General features: G+C 42.2%; 1 protein-coding gene across 1 annotated transcript in view; it reads left to right on the forward strand.

The window, feature by feature from the left end:
* Positions 1 to 15,842, forward strand: part of WDR49 (WD repeat domain 49) — a 176,056-nt gene extending 160,214 nt beyond the window's left edge. Inside the window, exons 19-20 of the mRNA XM_054983530.1 lie at positions 1,928 to 2,105; positions 15,448 to 15,842. Coding sequence (XP_054839505.1) covers positions 1,928 to 2,073 — 146 coding nt within the window. The 3' untranslated portion in view covers positions 2,074 to 2,105; positions 15,448 to 15,842. The remainder of the gene's footprint in view (positions 1 to 1,927; positions 2,106 to 15,447) is intronic.
* Positions 15,843 to 16,157: the final 315 nt, after the last annotated feature.

The following is a 16,157-nucleotide window of genomic DNA, read 5'->3' on the forward strand; positions in this document are numbered from 1 at the left end:
GTATATAAGGCTCTCATACTCAAATGGGTTTGCTAATTTAATAGGAAGATGGGTTGAAAAGTGAAGAATAATGACAAACATTTTGCTAGTTCAAAATAATGTACATTCATTTCTGTGAAGAACTAGTAACATACCTAATAGGAAAAATGCCTGGCAAGAATACTTATATGTTATAAGGGTCCTTGGGGAGTGTAGTAAATCTCCAAGAACCCTGTATATGACATGTTGCAGCTGCTCTGGGAGGAGGATGCAGTCCTAGAGGGCCAGGCTATCTCATGTCAGATACTGGGCAGGTTTTGCTCTTGTGGGCAGCATTCGGTTCATTAAACATTCTATTCATTTTTGTTTTGTTTCAATGGAAAAAACATTACACCTGTACTTCAGCTTGGGAAATTCCTGGAGGTTTGGAGGCAGTGCCTGTGGAGGGGGGAATTTGGGGAGGGGTTTTCCCTAGAATATATGGTACAATATAGAGTCCTCCTCTGAACCTGCCCTTTTCTCCAGTGGAAATGTACTCTGAAGATCAGTTGTAATTCCAGGAGAACTCCGGATCTTACCTGGAGGTTTGCAACTAGAGTTGCTAGTCCTTCCCTGGCAGCCATTGTGCCAATGGCGTGATGACACTTTCAGGAAAAAAGGAAGTGATGTCATGCCTCAGTAGAAATCACCTGAAAGTCTATGGTCCTAGAGAGGACTCCTATCACTTCTGCGGAAATGAGTCCCGCCCCCTGGAAATAGCATTACATCATCACTGACAGCTCCCCCCGCTTCCATGTCCACATCCCCAGTCTCTCACTGGTTGTGTGGCCAGGCCTTGCAACCCTGAAGATGCCCAGGGAGAGAAGTGTTTGGGGAAGGGAGGTTGCTCAGTGGAGATGTGATAACATACAGTCTGCCCTCCAAAGTTGCTATTTTTTTCTAGGGGAACTGTGAACACCAGGCCTCAACTGGAGGTTGGCAACCCTACCAAAGCCAGACATTTGGCATCCCAAGAAAAAGACGCAGAGTTAGCCAGTAGGCAAATTGCCCTCTGGGCAATCTAGAAAGTAGGCAGAGTTTGGCACCTTAAGAAAGAGAGCAATTGTGGTGGATCCAGCACAGAGTGCTGCATTGTTAAAACAATATGAAAGCAATAATCCTAAACAAGTCTATGTAGAAGTCTCATTTTGTTCAGTGAGGCTTGCCTGCAGAAAACTGTTTTTAAGATTGGAGGCTTCGTGTCCATCATGGAAAAGCAGTACTGTAATAATACTGCTTGGTAGAAATTACTTTGATTGTGCATATACCCTCTGTGAGTAGTACATAAGAAATTAGTACTTTTGTGCATTGCAGATAATCACAGTAAAAGGGATTGACAGACAGATTTACATTAGAACTAACCCTTAATGTATAGGGGAAAATCTTATAGATTAGCTCATTTGGGCAAAATTCTCTCAACCACCCACGTGTGCATGTGCATATGCACACACACACACCAGTCAATCATACAAATTACAAGAACTTGAAAATTATTATAAAGAAAACAACTAGAGGCAGCTATGAGATGTGGGCTGTTTGTAGGCATGTGTGTGAATGTTATTTATGTAAAATCAAGACAGCTTTCCCTAGCCAGCAATGATTAATAGAAACACTGTAAAAATACGACCTATCAGGAAGCCTGGCCACTGCCCTAGAATGCCACAGGGAACATTTTTGCCCCTGCTGTGCTAGGAAATGGAGCACAAAGCGGTAAACGAAAAGGGGTGGCTCCAGGCCAAGCAATGAGAAGCGTAGATGAAAGATTTTAAACCTGGTGCTACCCCTGTTTTCAGGCTTTTGTAATAGGACCACGGCTCTTCAGAAAGGCAGTTGATGGGATTAGCTGGTTGCTTTGGGGAAAAACAAATATACCCAGTTTTTATAAGGTTTTTTGCTTCTTGTTTTGTAGCCCTGAAAGCACCATTCAATGAAAAGAACTTATTCCCAAAAGAAATCCTGGACCATGAAAAAAAATCAAGGCAGCTGTGGGAAGATATGAGCAATGAAGGCAGGATAAAAAATGGTAGGAAGCCTGGGAAGCGGAAAGGAAAATAATCTGACTCTGCTGCTGCCACTGCAAAAATAAGGTATGTGGCAAGAATTCTGCTGGGCTATGCAAGGCTAACTTTAACCCACATTTATGCAGAAATGATCAGAGGGCGTGGAAAGAATTCAGGGATCGTGTAAACACACACACACATGCGCCCTGGGATGCAGAATTTTTCTTGCATTATAAGTGTTAATTTTCTGTACTTTGCACCTATGCTCTGTCAAGCAAATAACAACGTGTATTATATACCTAGCTTCCTGACACTGTAATTTACAATACCCTTTCCACCTTCTGCTTGGATTATAAAGTCTCCTTCCTTTTCCCATTCTTTGGCCATTTCCACACGTCTTACCTGCCTGTGGAAAATCGCGTGAAGACCCGGAAGACAGCGTCTTCTTGTGCAAAATCTCACCATGAAGACACTGTTATCTGTTTGCGCGATTTTGCTCAAAACTCCTGGATAATAGTGTCTTCCCGGTATGATTTCGCACGAGAAGACGCTGTCTTCCGGGTCTTTTGCGCGATGTTCCACAGGCAGGTAAGATGTGTGGAAATGGCCCTTGTATCTGACAGAGAGAGCTCTGACTCTTGAAAGCTCGTACCCTGGAAATTGAGTTGGTCTTTAAGGTACTACTGAATCTTCCCCTTCTATTACCCACCTGAAACACACATACATGAAACTGCCATATACTGAATGAGGCCATTTGCCCATCAAAATAGTATTATCCAGGGCTTTTTTTCTGGGAAAAGAGGTGGTGGAACTCAGTGGGTTGCCAGCGGAGAAAATGGTCACATGGCTGGTGGCCCCGCCCCCTGATCTCCAGACAGAGGGGAGTTTAGATTGCCCTCCGTGCCGCCGAGCGGCGCAGAGGTCAATCTCAACTCCCCTCTGTCTGGAGATCAGGGGGCGGGGCCACCAGCCATGTGACCATTTTCAAGAGGTTCCAGAACTCCGTTCCACTGCGTTCTTGCTGAAAAAAAGCCCTGGTATTATCTACTCAGATTGGCAACAGCTCTCCAGGTTCTCAGGCAAAAGTCTTTCAGATCATGTACGACCGGATGTTTTTTGAACTGGAGATGTTGAGGGTTGAAATTGGGGCCTTCTGCATGCCAAGAAAATGCTCTACCACTAAACCGCAGCTCCTCCTTGACTAAAAGGAGTGATAAAAGGGTGAATTCTCCATTTCCGTGTAGCTTGCCAAAGAGAACATCCAAGTGAACTTAATGTGTCCCTATGGCTAATTTCAGATATGGAGCCATGTTGGTGTGTAGTAGAACAGATTATCAGGGTATCTGAAGAAGGGAGATTTGACTCTCAAAAGCTTATACTCTGAAAATCGTGTTGGTCTCTAAGGTGCCACTGAACTCAAAATCCTGCTATTTCCCTGTGGCTTTGTCTTTCAGTCAGTGGAAGATTGATGTGAAGGGTAAGCTGTGTCTCTCAGGATTACATGTCTGTTGTTATTGATTTTGTCATAGAAAAACCCTCTAATGAGCTCCTGAGGAACCTCATGATGTCCTGAAGTATAATTTGGAAACCACTCGATTAAATGTTAAGTTCCTATTGTTCATCTATAATTCCTATAAGACCATCTGTGCCTCTTTCGAGCTGTTTTGTATGCACATAGAAACACAGAAATATAGAGCTGAAAGGAAGGGTCATCTAGTCCAACCCCCAGCACAATGCAGGACATTCACTGCTATCTCACCTTTCCCAGTGACCATTGCTCTATGCCCAGAGAAAGGCAAAAAATCTCCAGGATCCCTGGCCTATCTGGCCAGGAGGAGAATTCTTTCCTGACCCTAAAGTGACTAGACATGGGCACGAACAGCATTACGAATGGAAAAAAAACATGAACAGCCTATTCATCTGTTCGTGAACAAGCCGTTCGTGAGGCTCCATTCTAAACAAACAAGTGGTCGTTGCAAGCCTCATTCATTGCCTTCGTCAGCCATTAGTCAAGCCAGACAGTCTGGGGCCTTTCAATCAATTTCCCTGGCAACGGCAGGAACTGAACTCTGTCTGAACTCCTTCTGGCTTTTCTTCTGGCTTTAACCCTTCGGGGCCACAAACAACGAACAATGAACATGTTTGTGAACAGGGCCATGCTCGTTACTGTTCATTGTTCGTTGTTCATGGATGGCAATGAACAAGCAACCGCTTGTTCATTTCCCTCCCCCCCCCCCGTTCGTGCCCATGTCTAAAAATGGCAATCGGCATTATCCTTGGCATATAAGAAAGGGCCATGAGAGCCTAGCACTGGCTCATCCCATCATATTGAGTCATAGAATCATCAGTACTATCAGGTGGCCATCTAGCTTTTTCTTAAATACCTCCAAGGAAGAAGAACCCACTACCTCCCGAGGAAGCCTGTTCCACTGAGGAGCCGCTCTGTCAGGAAGTTCTTCCTAATATTTAGCCAAAAACTCTTTTGCTTTAATTTTAACCTGTTGTTTCTGATTTGACCCACTGGGCAACAGTAAACAACTCTGCTCCATCCTCTATGGGACAGCCCTTCAAATACTTGAAGAGGGCTATCATATCAGCTCTCAGTCATCTCCTCTCCAGGGTAAACATACCCAGTTCCTTTTCCTCATAAGACTTGATCTCCACCCTTTCTTGGTCACATTCCAAATTGTCAACGTCCTTCTTCAGCTTTGGTGCCCAAGTGAAGCAATACCTTTACACTGCGTGAGCTGGACACTATTCTCCTGTTGATACAGCCTAAAGTCACATTTGCCTTCTGAGTCACCATATCACTGCTGACTCATGTTCAATGTATGATCTACTAAGATTCCTAGCTCCTTTTCACATATACTGCTGCACAAGACAGGTCTCTCCCATCCTATAATTATGCCTTTGATTTTTCCTACCTAAATGCAGAACACATGAATATGGTTAACACAAGATCGGTTTTAAAATACAATACCTGGAAATGCAAATTTCAAAGATGTAGGAACTACAGGCTTTCAAGAATCAAGTGTGAAAGTACCCAGGAGATTCAACAGTGGAAGAAACATTAATAGTCCTCCCAGGGTAGTTGTGGAGTGTCCCTCCTTGATTTCCTACAAAAGGGGGATGGATAGGCACCAGTTAGGAAGGCTTGCAGTACGAGATACTTTGGGGACAAGGTATTAGATATGGACCTGCTTTGTGCAGTTATCAGGCATGTAGAGCTGAGATATTTCAGGTGTACACCTAAATACATAAGCTATAAATGTGGTGACAAGATTCTGAAAATAGCCTTTTTCAGTTGTTATAGGGTTGCCAGGTCCCCTGGGGGTAAAAATAGAGGATGGGCAATTTGGGGGGTGAGTAGCCTGAAGGGCCACTTGCCTTATGTGCACGCATGGTGTGTGGACCCTCCATAGCATCCTGCATCTCACCAGGAATGATGTCATTCCCAGAAAGATGGGGAAGTGATGGGTTGCATGAGGGGTCAAATTGATCCCCAAATACTAAATTGGGGGTCAATTCTTTAAAATTGGACCCCCGCCAGACCCCATCATGATCTGTTGCTTCTGCATTGCTCTGGGAATGATGTCATTCCAGGAGCAACACAGGGGTGCTACAGAGGGCGCAGAAGCATGCTCCCCCCCGCATCACATTCCTATGCCCCACTCCCTCTGGCCAGGTGAGAGATGGCAGGGGGTGAGGGTGGGCAGACATGCATACAAGTAGAGCTTGCTGTATATGATCCTTCTGATAGGGCACAATAGCCCTTTTATCTAAGTTAGCCCTAGTACCTGAGTAGCAGAACCCTGACTTTGGTTTGCATTCATGGAAGGTGAAAATACTTCTGGACAACATGGCTCTCACATATCAGAAAGATTACGCATAGTGCTTCTGCTATGTATGGTTGCTGGGCTTCAAGTACTTGTGACTATAATGACTGAAAAGGACTAATGGGTTTCTTAGAAATGCACTAGACAGACTGCAACATTTGGCTGCTCTTCCCTGCTGAGTGCGCACTTCACTTGTAAACTGGGATTCATAATGCTCCTATGGGTTTAAAAGACTGCATTTTCAATCTGCCTCTCCCTTCCAAATTCCTTAGCACGTCATACAAATTAATACTTCATTTGTCCTTATTTTAAATTAGCGAAGGTGGGGTGTGTAAGAAATCGCTTTCCAACTTGCATGTAGCTGATTTACTCCAAGAAAGGAAGTAATTGTTTTCTTTAAAGCAAATGAATACATTACAAGGGGGGAATAAAAACCCTAATGCAATCTTCATGTACTGTTAATGAGACCCAGGGAATTTGGTCTGTTTTCCAATTGACAGCAACACAAAGACTAATTTTGCACCGGAGTTTCTTTACAAGTTTTTCATGACTCATGAGCCACTTTGTGCGAGTAATCACTGTGTATTTAGATCTAATCAAATGTGAAAGAGCTAGTTTTAATTTTTTTCACCTGTCACTTACCTCCCATTTTTCTTTTTGCATTGCTGGATAAGTAGGGTATTAAAGTAGAGACCATGATACACTCTTGCATCATTAGACTGAGCTGTATTATATATTTTGTGTTTATTTCAAAAGTTTGGGAAGACAGGCCAGCAACTCTGATTCCAGGATGGAGTTCCATACAAACTCCGGGCTTTTGGAGGTAGTGTTGCCAGCTGACTGGAAAACAACAATAACAACCTGACCTCCTCCTTTAGTATTAGCAGCATCTTCAGGTGGAAATAAACATGGTCGCTTGCTAATTGCTACAGACCAAAGGGTGGTTAAAGGCATAGCCATAGGGGCTGGTACAAGGTTGTTAATCCTGGCAGGTGGGAATATCAATACTTATTTAAGAGTGTATAAACAAGGTAGGGAGAGGAGATCTCAGATGTTTATAGTCTCTGCTTATGTAGATACAGGAAGGTATTATACTAATGTGGGGGGGGAGTGGGGAGGTGTTATTAAAAGCTTTATTCTCCCCAGATAATGAGCAAATGTTTCCTGTTTATTTTAAAGAGAATTAGAACACTAGCACTGGATCAAACCAATGGTCACACTAGTTCAGCACTTTGTTTCACGCAGTGTCCGATGCCCCAGAATGTGCATTGCAGGGGCATAGAATCCAATACCAACTCCTGTTGTTGTCCTGGTAATCGGTATTCAGAGGTTGACTTCCTTTGAATATAGAGGTTGAGCTTAGGTCGATCAGTGGCTATTAGCACAATAGCTATCATTCATGAATATCTATTTTTATATTAGTTTATATTTGTGATCCCTCAGATTTGCAAGGAAAAAAATCTGCTTTGTTAAAAAAAAATTGTGGTTCAAACTCACACACACACACACACACACACTTCAGAGTGATGTACAAACATCAAAAAAAACAAAACCCCTGGGATCTGAGCAGCATATTGAGTTGTCATAACAACCTAAAATGGCGCCTGACATTGCTACAGCAAGCCAACACCAGTAGCAGCAGGAGTTGGAGCAGGGAGCCCAGTTAGCATCAGGGAGGGTGGAGGGAGAAGGAACCAATGGGAGAGAGGGAGGGAAACCAAGCCAAAGGGGGAAAGTGGGGCAGATAGTAGGGACAGTGTGATTTCCCCATCCCTGCTAGTCTTTTCAGCCCCCCCCCCTTCTTGTATTATGTATAAGACTGATTTTCATACTGTGTTGGTAGATATAAACATTTCATATATCTATATCTATGTTTCAGAAAGTTTGTTAAAACAGAAATGATGGAGAAATAAGGAAAGGTGGATTTGGGTTACACAACAGAGAAGTGAAATAAAAGCTGGAGTTTTCAGCTCGAAACAGCCTTAGTGAGAAATCGTCCCTGCTCTCCCACTCAGGCAACGAAAGAGACCCATCTTTCAGGGAAAGTCCATAAGACTCAACAGTGTCTGCTGCTTCCCTGGTGCCTTTGGGCAGCATGAAAACCATTGCTTTAATTTCCAAGTGTCCCAGTGGGGCAGCTTTGATTTTCAGAGCCCTCTCCTCCAAAATCTGGATTTCAATACCACAAGTTTTATTTTATTGACTCTGTATGTGTCTCTCGGCTAAGAATGTAGCTCCAGGGTAGGTATTGCCTTCAAAGTTACCTATAAACATCTTCAGTCTCGATATCTTTGCTGTTATGATGATCCCGCCTATTATCTCTGGTGACATTTACCATTGTACAAGCTCGCACTGAAGGTAAATCAAAGAAATGGGCAAACATATTTTTCAATGCAAGTGCTGATCTCCTTCCACAGAATTTTCAGGATATAAGCTCTTGAGAATCAAGTCAAAGGAAGCTTGACTCTTGAAAGCTTATACCCTGGAAATTCTTTGTCAGTCTTTAAGGGGCTAATGGGCTCAAACCTTGCTCATCTACTATTGGGTAGTAGTTACTCCTGCTTCTACAGAACCTGCTGAAAGAGAGGAAGATGGAAGTGAAGGACAGAGAATGAGAATGGAAGCTCCACATCTGATGGCTTTTAGCTCATGTTTGCTGAGCTTAAAGATGGAGAGCAGATGGTGAAGTTTAAGGTTTCTGAATATTGACTAGTCATCCAGCCACCTCCCTATAGCTGCTGTTCCTGTTGTGGGATGGAATACAAACTCTATCCACTCACATCAAAGTCAGAGAAAAATTCTCTTTCCTTCCTGCCGCTACATACAGCAACATCTACAGGCAGGATGTGTGTTGTGTTATTTGCCATCAAGTTGCCTCTGACCTATGGTGACCCAGTGAATGAAAGATCTCAAAAATGTCCTACAATTAACAGGCTTGCCTAGATCTTGCGAACTGGAGGATGTGGCTTCTTTTATTGAGTCAATGCATCTCATTTGGGGTCTTCCTCTTTTTCCATTTGCCTTCTACTTTTCCTAGCATTATTGACTTTTCCAGTGAATCTTGTCTTCTCATGATGTGACCAAAGTATGATAGCCTTAGTTTTGTCATTTTAATTTCTAGGGAGAATTCAGGCTTGATATGATCTAGAACCCACTTATTTGTCTTTTTGGCCATCCATGGTATCTGCAAAACTCTCCTCCAGCACCACATTTCAAATGAATCAATTTTCTTCCTATCATCTTTCTTCACTGTCCAACTTTCACGTCTATATTTAGTAATGGGGAATACCATAGTGTGGATTATCTTGATCTTGGTCCCTAGAGAGACACCCTTATCTTTAAGGATCTTTTCTAGTTCCCTCATGGCTGCTCTTCCAAGTCTCAATCTTCTTTTGATTTCTTGATTTCAGTATCCCTTTTGGTTGATGATGGAGCCAAAGAATAGAAAACCTTGAACAATTTCCATTTCCTCATTGTCAGCTCTAAACCTGTTTTCACTATTTTCTGCCAGTAATGTGGTGTCATCTGCATATCTCAAATTTTTAATGTTCCTTCCACCAATTTTCACTCCACTGTCTTCTAAATCTAATCCAGTTTCCTTATGATATGCTCTGCATAGGGGTTGAACAGGTAGGGAGATAAAATGCATCCTTGTTGGATACCTTTGCAAGTTGGAAACCATTCTCTTGCCCATCCTCCTAACAGTAGCCTCTTATCCAGAGTACAGGTTGCACATCAAAACAATCAGATGCTATTTTTATTTATTTATTTATTTGTGTGTTTGTTTTCGATTTTTATTCTGCCCTTCCCTCACAAGCAGGCTCAGGGTGGATGTTGTGGCACCCCCATTTCTTTTAACACTATCCATAGCTTTTCTTGATCCATAGTCAAAAGCTATCCTGTAATCTGTAAAACGGAGGCTGCTTTTCTTTGGAAATTCCCTAGTATGTTCCATTAGCTATCATAAATTTGCAATGTGATCTCTAATGCCTCTTCATTTTCTGAATCCAGCTTGAACATCTAGCATTTCTTGTTCCATATATGATAGGAGTCTTTGCAGTAACATCACTTTGCTTGCATGAGAAATTAATACGATGGTCCGATATTTGCTGCATTCTTTGGCATACCCCTTTTTTGGAATTGGGAATGTAGACTTCAGCATTTCCAGTCTTCGGGCCATTGTTTTGTTTTCCATATTTGTTGACAGATTCTTGTTAAGATTTTGCTGAACTCAGTTTCTGCAGTTTGAAATAGCTCTATTGGTATCCCATCTACATCAGGTGCTTTGTTTCTCTCAGTTGCTTATAATAATAATAATAATGATGGTGATGATGATGATGATAGATTTATAGACCATCCTTCAGGACAACTTAATGCCCACTTAGAGTGGTTTACAAAGTATGTTATTTTTATCCCCACAACAAAACGCCCTGTGAAGTGGGTGAAGCTGAGAGAGCTCCTAGAAGCTATGACTGACCCAAGTTCACCCAACTGGCTTCAAGTGGAGGAGTGGGGAATCAAACCCAGAGTCCCACACTCTTAACCACTACACCAAACTGTTAGCTTTTACTTTATTTTCTAAGATTTCTGGTTCTTCATCAAAAGTTACTTCTTCAGAGGCATCTGTCATCCTTCCATCTCTTCTGTATAGTTCTTCAGCATATTGTTTCCCTTTTTTGGTCATGATCAGATACTGTATTTCTGTTTTGACCTTTCAGCATCCCAAACGGAGGCTTGAACTTCCCTTTGATTTCCCGGATCTCATTGAACAGATCTCTAAATCTTCTAAAAATTGTTCTCTTCTGTTTCTTTGCTTTGGTTATTTGCACATTTTTGGATGTTCCTTTTGCATCTATTCACATCCACAATTGGACGTCTTTCCAGCTTCATTCTGGTCCCAGCATTAAAAACAGTGCTATTCATACCTGTCCCTGCTCTTTCCCAGTGCCATCCAACCTGGGAGGTCTTGTCTTCCAGCACTATATCTTCTTTCATTTTGGAATGTCCCATCATAGGATTTAGATTGGCAGAAATGGTTTACCATTGCCTTCTTCCGAGCAATACTAACCAGGGTTAGCTGAAGTGAAACTGCCATTATCTGTGAAAGATCCTCTACCAGTATCACCTTCCACTACTGCTGCTGCCCAGTCGCTGGCCTTCAAGTATTCCTCTGCTTCCATCACCACTGAAACAGTCAGTTCTCTGCTGCTGATGTGACCGTTGATTCCTGAAGGAGGTGGATGCATCCTAGACTGGTATCTCAACTTTGACTATTCTGCCATGAGTGACTCTTCCAGGAGCTTTGACCAAGCCTGCACTACTGATGGTATTGCTGTCAGCTTCACTGATATAATCAACCCCCTTCACCACATTAAGATGCGCATCCAAGAAAGGGACAGGATACCAGAAGGAAAAGCCCTTCTTGACATCTGCTTGCCTTTCTTACCATTCCTCAAGTCCCTTGAATGTTGTCTTGACATCTGAAGGATTAGGAACTCCAGGAAACATAGTCCCTAGGACTTTTGACATTAGATTTCCACATTATAGATCTAGTCTGATATTTAATTTGACTCCTGTCTTTAAGTAGTTGTACAGCATAGTCTATAATTGATGTTCTCTTCTTCCTTGATTTGTGTATTAATAATTTATTACTATTTAGTTATTCATCCTTTTCTTTACAATTTACTATCTTTTTCGTGGGAAAAATCAAACATATTTTAAACATTAAAAATTAAGAGGTGTCTTCTTCCGTTGTACTGACATTTTTAAAAAGGGCACCTTCATTTTTTCTTGTGAATGGGCAGCTGGAAGGAGGAAGGATGGGAAGAGAGGAGGCCAGGAATGGCCTTTTTTTGTGTGTGCTAGAAACAGCAGGCTTTAGGCTCAGTCCTTGCAATGAAAATTCAACTATCGGAGCAATTCCATACAGAGTTACTCCAGTCTAAGCTCATTGACTTCAATGGGCTTAGACTGGAGTATCTCTTCTTAAAATTGAGCTGTAAGCTTGGCAACTAGCTACTGAATTCTAAGTCTGTGGGAAGCTTTGAAACAGCACTTGTACAGTGGTAAGGGGCATGCCTTCTGCACATATGAAGAGGTACATTTCTTCCAATATTGCAGCACTCATCCCTGCTGTGGAAAACAGAATCCTGGGCTCATTTCTCTCACAATTGAAGTCTGGGGATAAAAATGCTTGCTGTGGAGGAGGAGGATTTGTAGGCACTTGTTTCTGCCCGCGTGGGAATGAGAAAGCTATGTAGCAGTCCCAAATCACTTGCCCAGCAGGGCTTCATTTTCCCCACTCCTAATTCTCTCTCTCTCAGTATTGCCTCCACCATTAAGCCAATGATTTGGGTACATTCCATCCGAGGGGTTGAGCTCAGGCACCCCTTTGCTGCTTTGCCACTGAAGGCTCCCCTCTGCATTTTTAATTCTTCTCCCTTTATGCTTGCTATGGAAGGGACATAGTTTTGTCCTTTAGGGGAGTACTGCTCCCTCCCCCTTCTGTCCTTGAAATCTGTGGACTGAGCTGGGGCTTTAACGTGGGTCACAGAGATCAGACACATTGAACATTTGAAATTTAATAAGAAAATAGAAAGCACGCACAGCATATGTAAACACAGCAGACTTGGCAAGGATAAAAAGAAATGAGAATCAATAGTAATCCTGTAACCCTAACTCTGTACATACCCCTTCTGCAGATGTTAATTAGATATAGGCAATGCAATTCTTGAAGTGGCAAGTAATTAGAAATCGTCTATTACCTTGATTTCAGTATCTAAGGGTCATCCCCTGCTGAGTTCACTACCATGTGCTCATTTCTTTATGTATGTTATTTATAGTCTCCCTTTCTCACTGAGACTCACAGTGCAATCCTAAACAGAGTTACTCCAATTTAAACTTAGACTGATTTATTGCAATGGGCTTAGACTGGATAACTCTTCATAGGATTGCACCGTCAAGGTGGATTATACAATGTAAGTCAATAGGATGGGACATCCAATAAGCAATGTCATAGGATTGGAACTGAGGAAGTTAAAACCAAGTAAAAATCTAGAACAAAACTGAAAACAAAGTTTGAACAAAATGTATTTCTGCTGAAATTGCCTAGAAGTTTAATACGTACTGCAACAGATGGTAGATAATATACACAGTAGTATAGTCCACAGTCCCTTTCCCTTTATTAAAGCATCTTCCTGAACCATTCCATTATAATTAAGTCCTATTGCCTTTGTAAAAATGTCCTCCAGAACAATTCAGTTTTGCATTGCTTGTGGAATACCAAGAGAGTGGGAGCCTTCCTGACTTCATCAGGCAGGCCATTGCATAACATGGGAGCCACAATAGAGAATGCATGCATATGGGCAGTTGTTGATCTTGTGGTAGGGTGGCTTCTGCAGAAGTCTCTGTTCAGATGAGCAAAACCGTCATGGAGGAGCATAGGAGGAGAGGCAGCCCTGCAGAAATGGAGGTCCAAGGCCATGAAGGGCTTTGTATGTGATTGCCATAATACCTTGTATTGAACCCAGTAATTGATGGGCAGCCAGTGGAGTGACAGCAGAATGGCATTAATGTGCATGCACCCCCTGTCTCCCCATAACAAGTTAGGCACAGCATTCTGCAGGAACTGGAGTCTCCAAGTTGACCCATGTCGAATGCACTATGGTAGTCTAGTCTTGATGTTACTGTGACATGGATCCAGGTTTCCAGATTGGCCATGTCACGGTAGGGGGCCATCTTCCTGGCTAAACCATGTGGGAAGAAAGTGTTTTTGAAGCTGCATCAACTTGTTTCTGCCCCAGTAATGTTAGATGCAGTATAACTTCCAAGCTCTTGACTGCATCAGTGATGGTCAGCCAAGCCGCATGAAAAGTGGGAACCGCAAAGTCCTTCAAGATTTCTTTCCTCTCAATCAGCATTACCTTTGTCTTTTCAGAATTTAGTTTCAATTTGTTCATCTTTGCCAGGGGTCCCCAATATGGTGCCCATGGGTGCCATTGTGTCACCTACACCTTTCCTGGTGCCCACCAAGTGTTTTTAGAAAGTGGGTCTGGCCAAGTGGGGCTTTTGCCAAACATGGCAACTGATTGACTGTTACCTTAGTATAAAGAACGCCTCCTCCCTTTCCCGTTCCTGACTTCTGCAAGTTCCTAGCTCAGTATATGTACTTCTTGCTATGAATGTTAGATTGGACTCGAAGCTATTATAATGATGAAGACCATGGGTCCAGGTAGGTTAATAACATCTACACTTGCTACTTCAGAGGGTAAAAAATAACAGCAGCCTGTACATGGGCTTTCTCTGTGGTGGCCCCTATCCTGTGGAATGGCCTGCCAGAAGAGCTCAGAAGAGCCCCCACTCTTCTAGCTTTCTGCAAACAATGCAAAACTGAATTATTCAAAAAGTCTTTTGTATTGTAGGGAGGGGCTCTCAGATGCTTTGCTAATGAGTTAAGGACTGTAGACTTCACCAGTATGTTGCCTTACCTACTACCCGGTATCTTAAATACGTGCTCCTATGATCTGCTTGTGCTTCATGTGGTCTAAAGTCAGCCCTAGACTTGCTTATGCTCTGTTTCAACATTTCTTCAACTCTCTATGGATTCTTACTAACACTATGTCTTTGTAAATTGTGTTTATTTACCCTATGGCTTTGTTTATGGAAATGTCCTTGAAACTGACTGTGCTAATCTCACACTGTATAATCCTCCTTGAGTCTCAGTGAGAAAGGCGGACAGACTGAGCCAGACAGAGTTATGAGAAGAGTTTGGCACAGCAATAATCTGAAAACAGAAAACTTCTGGGTATTGAGTCTTAACTAGAAAAAAACAGCAGTTGAATCTAGAGTCTTTTGCTGGAAAGCGATATGCTTTCACCACTTTATTTGCTTTATTTATTAAGAAAATGATTAAAATATTTCCCTTCATACAGGGAGGCTCAAAGTGGTTATAGTTCTCCACAAATTGGCCACTGCTGGCATAAATTACATAGGCAACCAAAACACATGCAGGATTACAGTAAACCACAGTCTAGCTAACTTTATTCTTATTGGAATATATGGGACAAATTAATCCCAGCTCTCATTGGTTTCATTGGGAGTTAAGCAGGTCACATTCTATGGGTTGGGGATATCTGAAGTTGCCTTTCTGTGGACAGAAGGCACTTCTGCTTGCATGAAGAGAGATTTACAATTGTCCCGAATTCTATGTTCAAGATGTTGCCTTCCATCTTGCAGTCCATATTGTTCCTGTGTGTCCCCTTGACCTCCAGAATCAGCTGTTTTGGCAGTGCAGGGGACTGCAGAAGACAGTCAGTGATGGAAAGGCTCTGTCCCACTATGAGTTGTACTTACCATTCTTTCGTTTTCATGCTATGCCAAGTCTCTTACGGTGCAATGGGCCACTGGAGCCAGTGGATGTGGAAACATGTAACTCTGTTTGGGATTACGCTGCTGGTGTTGTTGCAACAAGCAAACGGGCTACCCGTCTCATAAATGCAACAGTGAATAATCTTGTTCATGAGAATGTAAAACTACTATATGGCCAGAGCTTTGGATTCCAATGAATTCAATATTTTATTTTTCCTTTTTTTCAGAGAGCGATTTTGCTCTGAATTGATGGGGCAACCTAGACGACAAGAATTCAAGCAGATGACCATGAGAACCATAAACCTGAACTCTGGACAATGGGAAAAATGATTTGTGTCTTACAATCAGAGTCACAGTTTCATTTCTTTCCTTCCATTTGATGTTGCTGTTAATGCAAATTACTGTGTGTTTCTGACTGGATATATATATTTTTAATGCAGAATTTTTTATTTTATTAATACAGTTAAAAGTTCAATAAACTGGACATATTTGACCTGCTACAGGATCTGTATTAAGAACATTGACACTGGAGGGCTGAATGCCCCATAAATCCTAACTCTTGTGCATTTGTGACTTGTGAGAAAACTTGGGCCACAGGAGTCAGAAGCCAGTTTTAAAGTTACCTTCCTTACCTGATCTGTTTAGTAAAGACATTTGTGTAGTTCCTCTGATGATAAAAACACGTAACTGTTCTGAGAACATTAAAGTTTCATATAATTCAGTCTAATTATTGAAACTGAGTGTAATTGAGTCATATGATCACTCATTGGGGCTCAACAGCTTCCAAAAGTTTGTCTAGACTAGAGCATTCTGGGTTTTATATAGGCCTGTGGTTTTCAAACTTCCTATACTCAAGGAACTCAGACTATTAAGGAACCCCTAAGACTCTGTCATGGGACTCCTTGGTGTTACAAAAGTAACCTGGGATGGATTCTCA

The sequence above is a fragment of the Eublepharis macularius genome, chromosome 6, assembly GCF_028583425.1.
Source record: "Eublepharis macularius isolate TG4126 chromosome 6, MPM_Emac_v1.0, whole genome shotgun sequence".
NCBI classification, from domain to species: domain Eukaryota; kingdom Metazoa; phylum Chordata; class Lepidosauria; order Squamata; family Eublepharidae; genus Eublepharis; species Eublepharis macularius.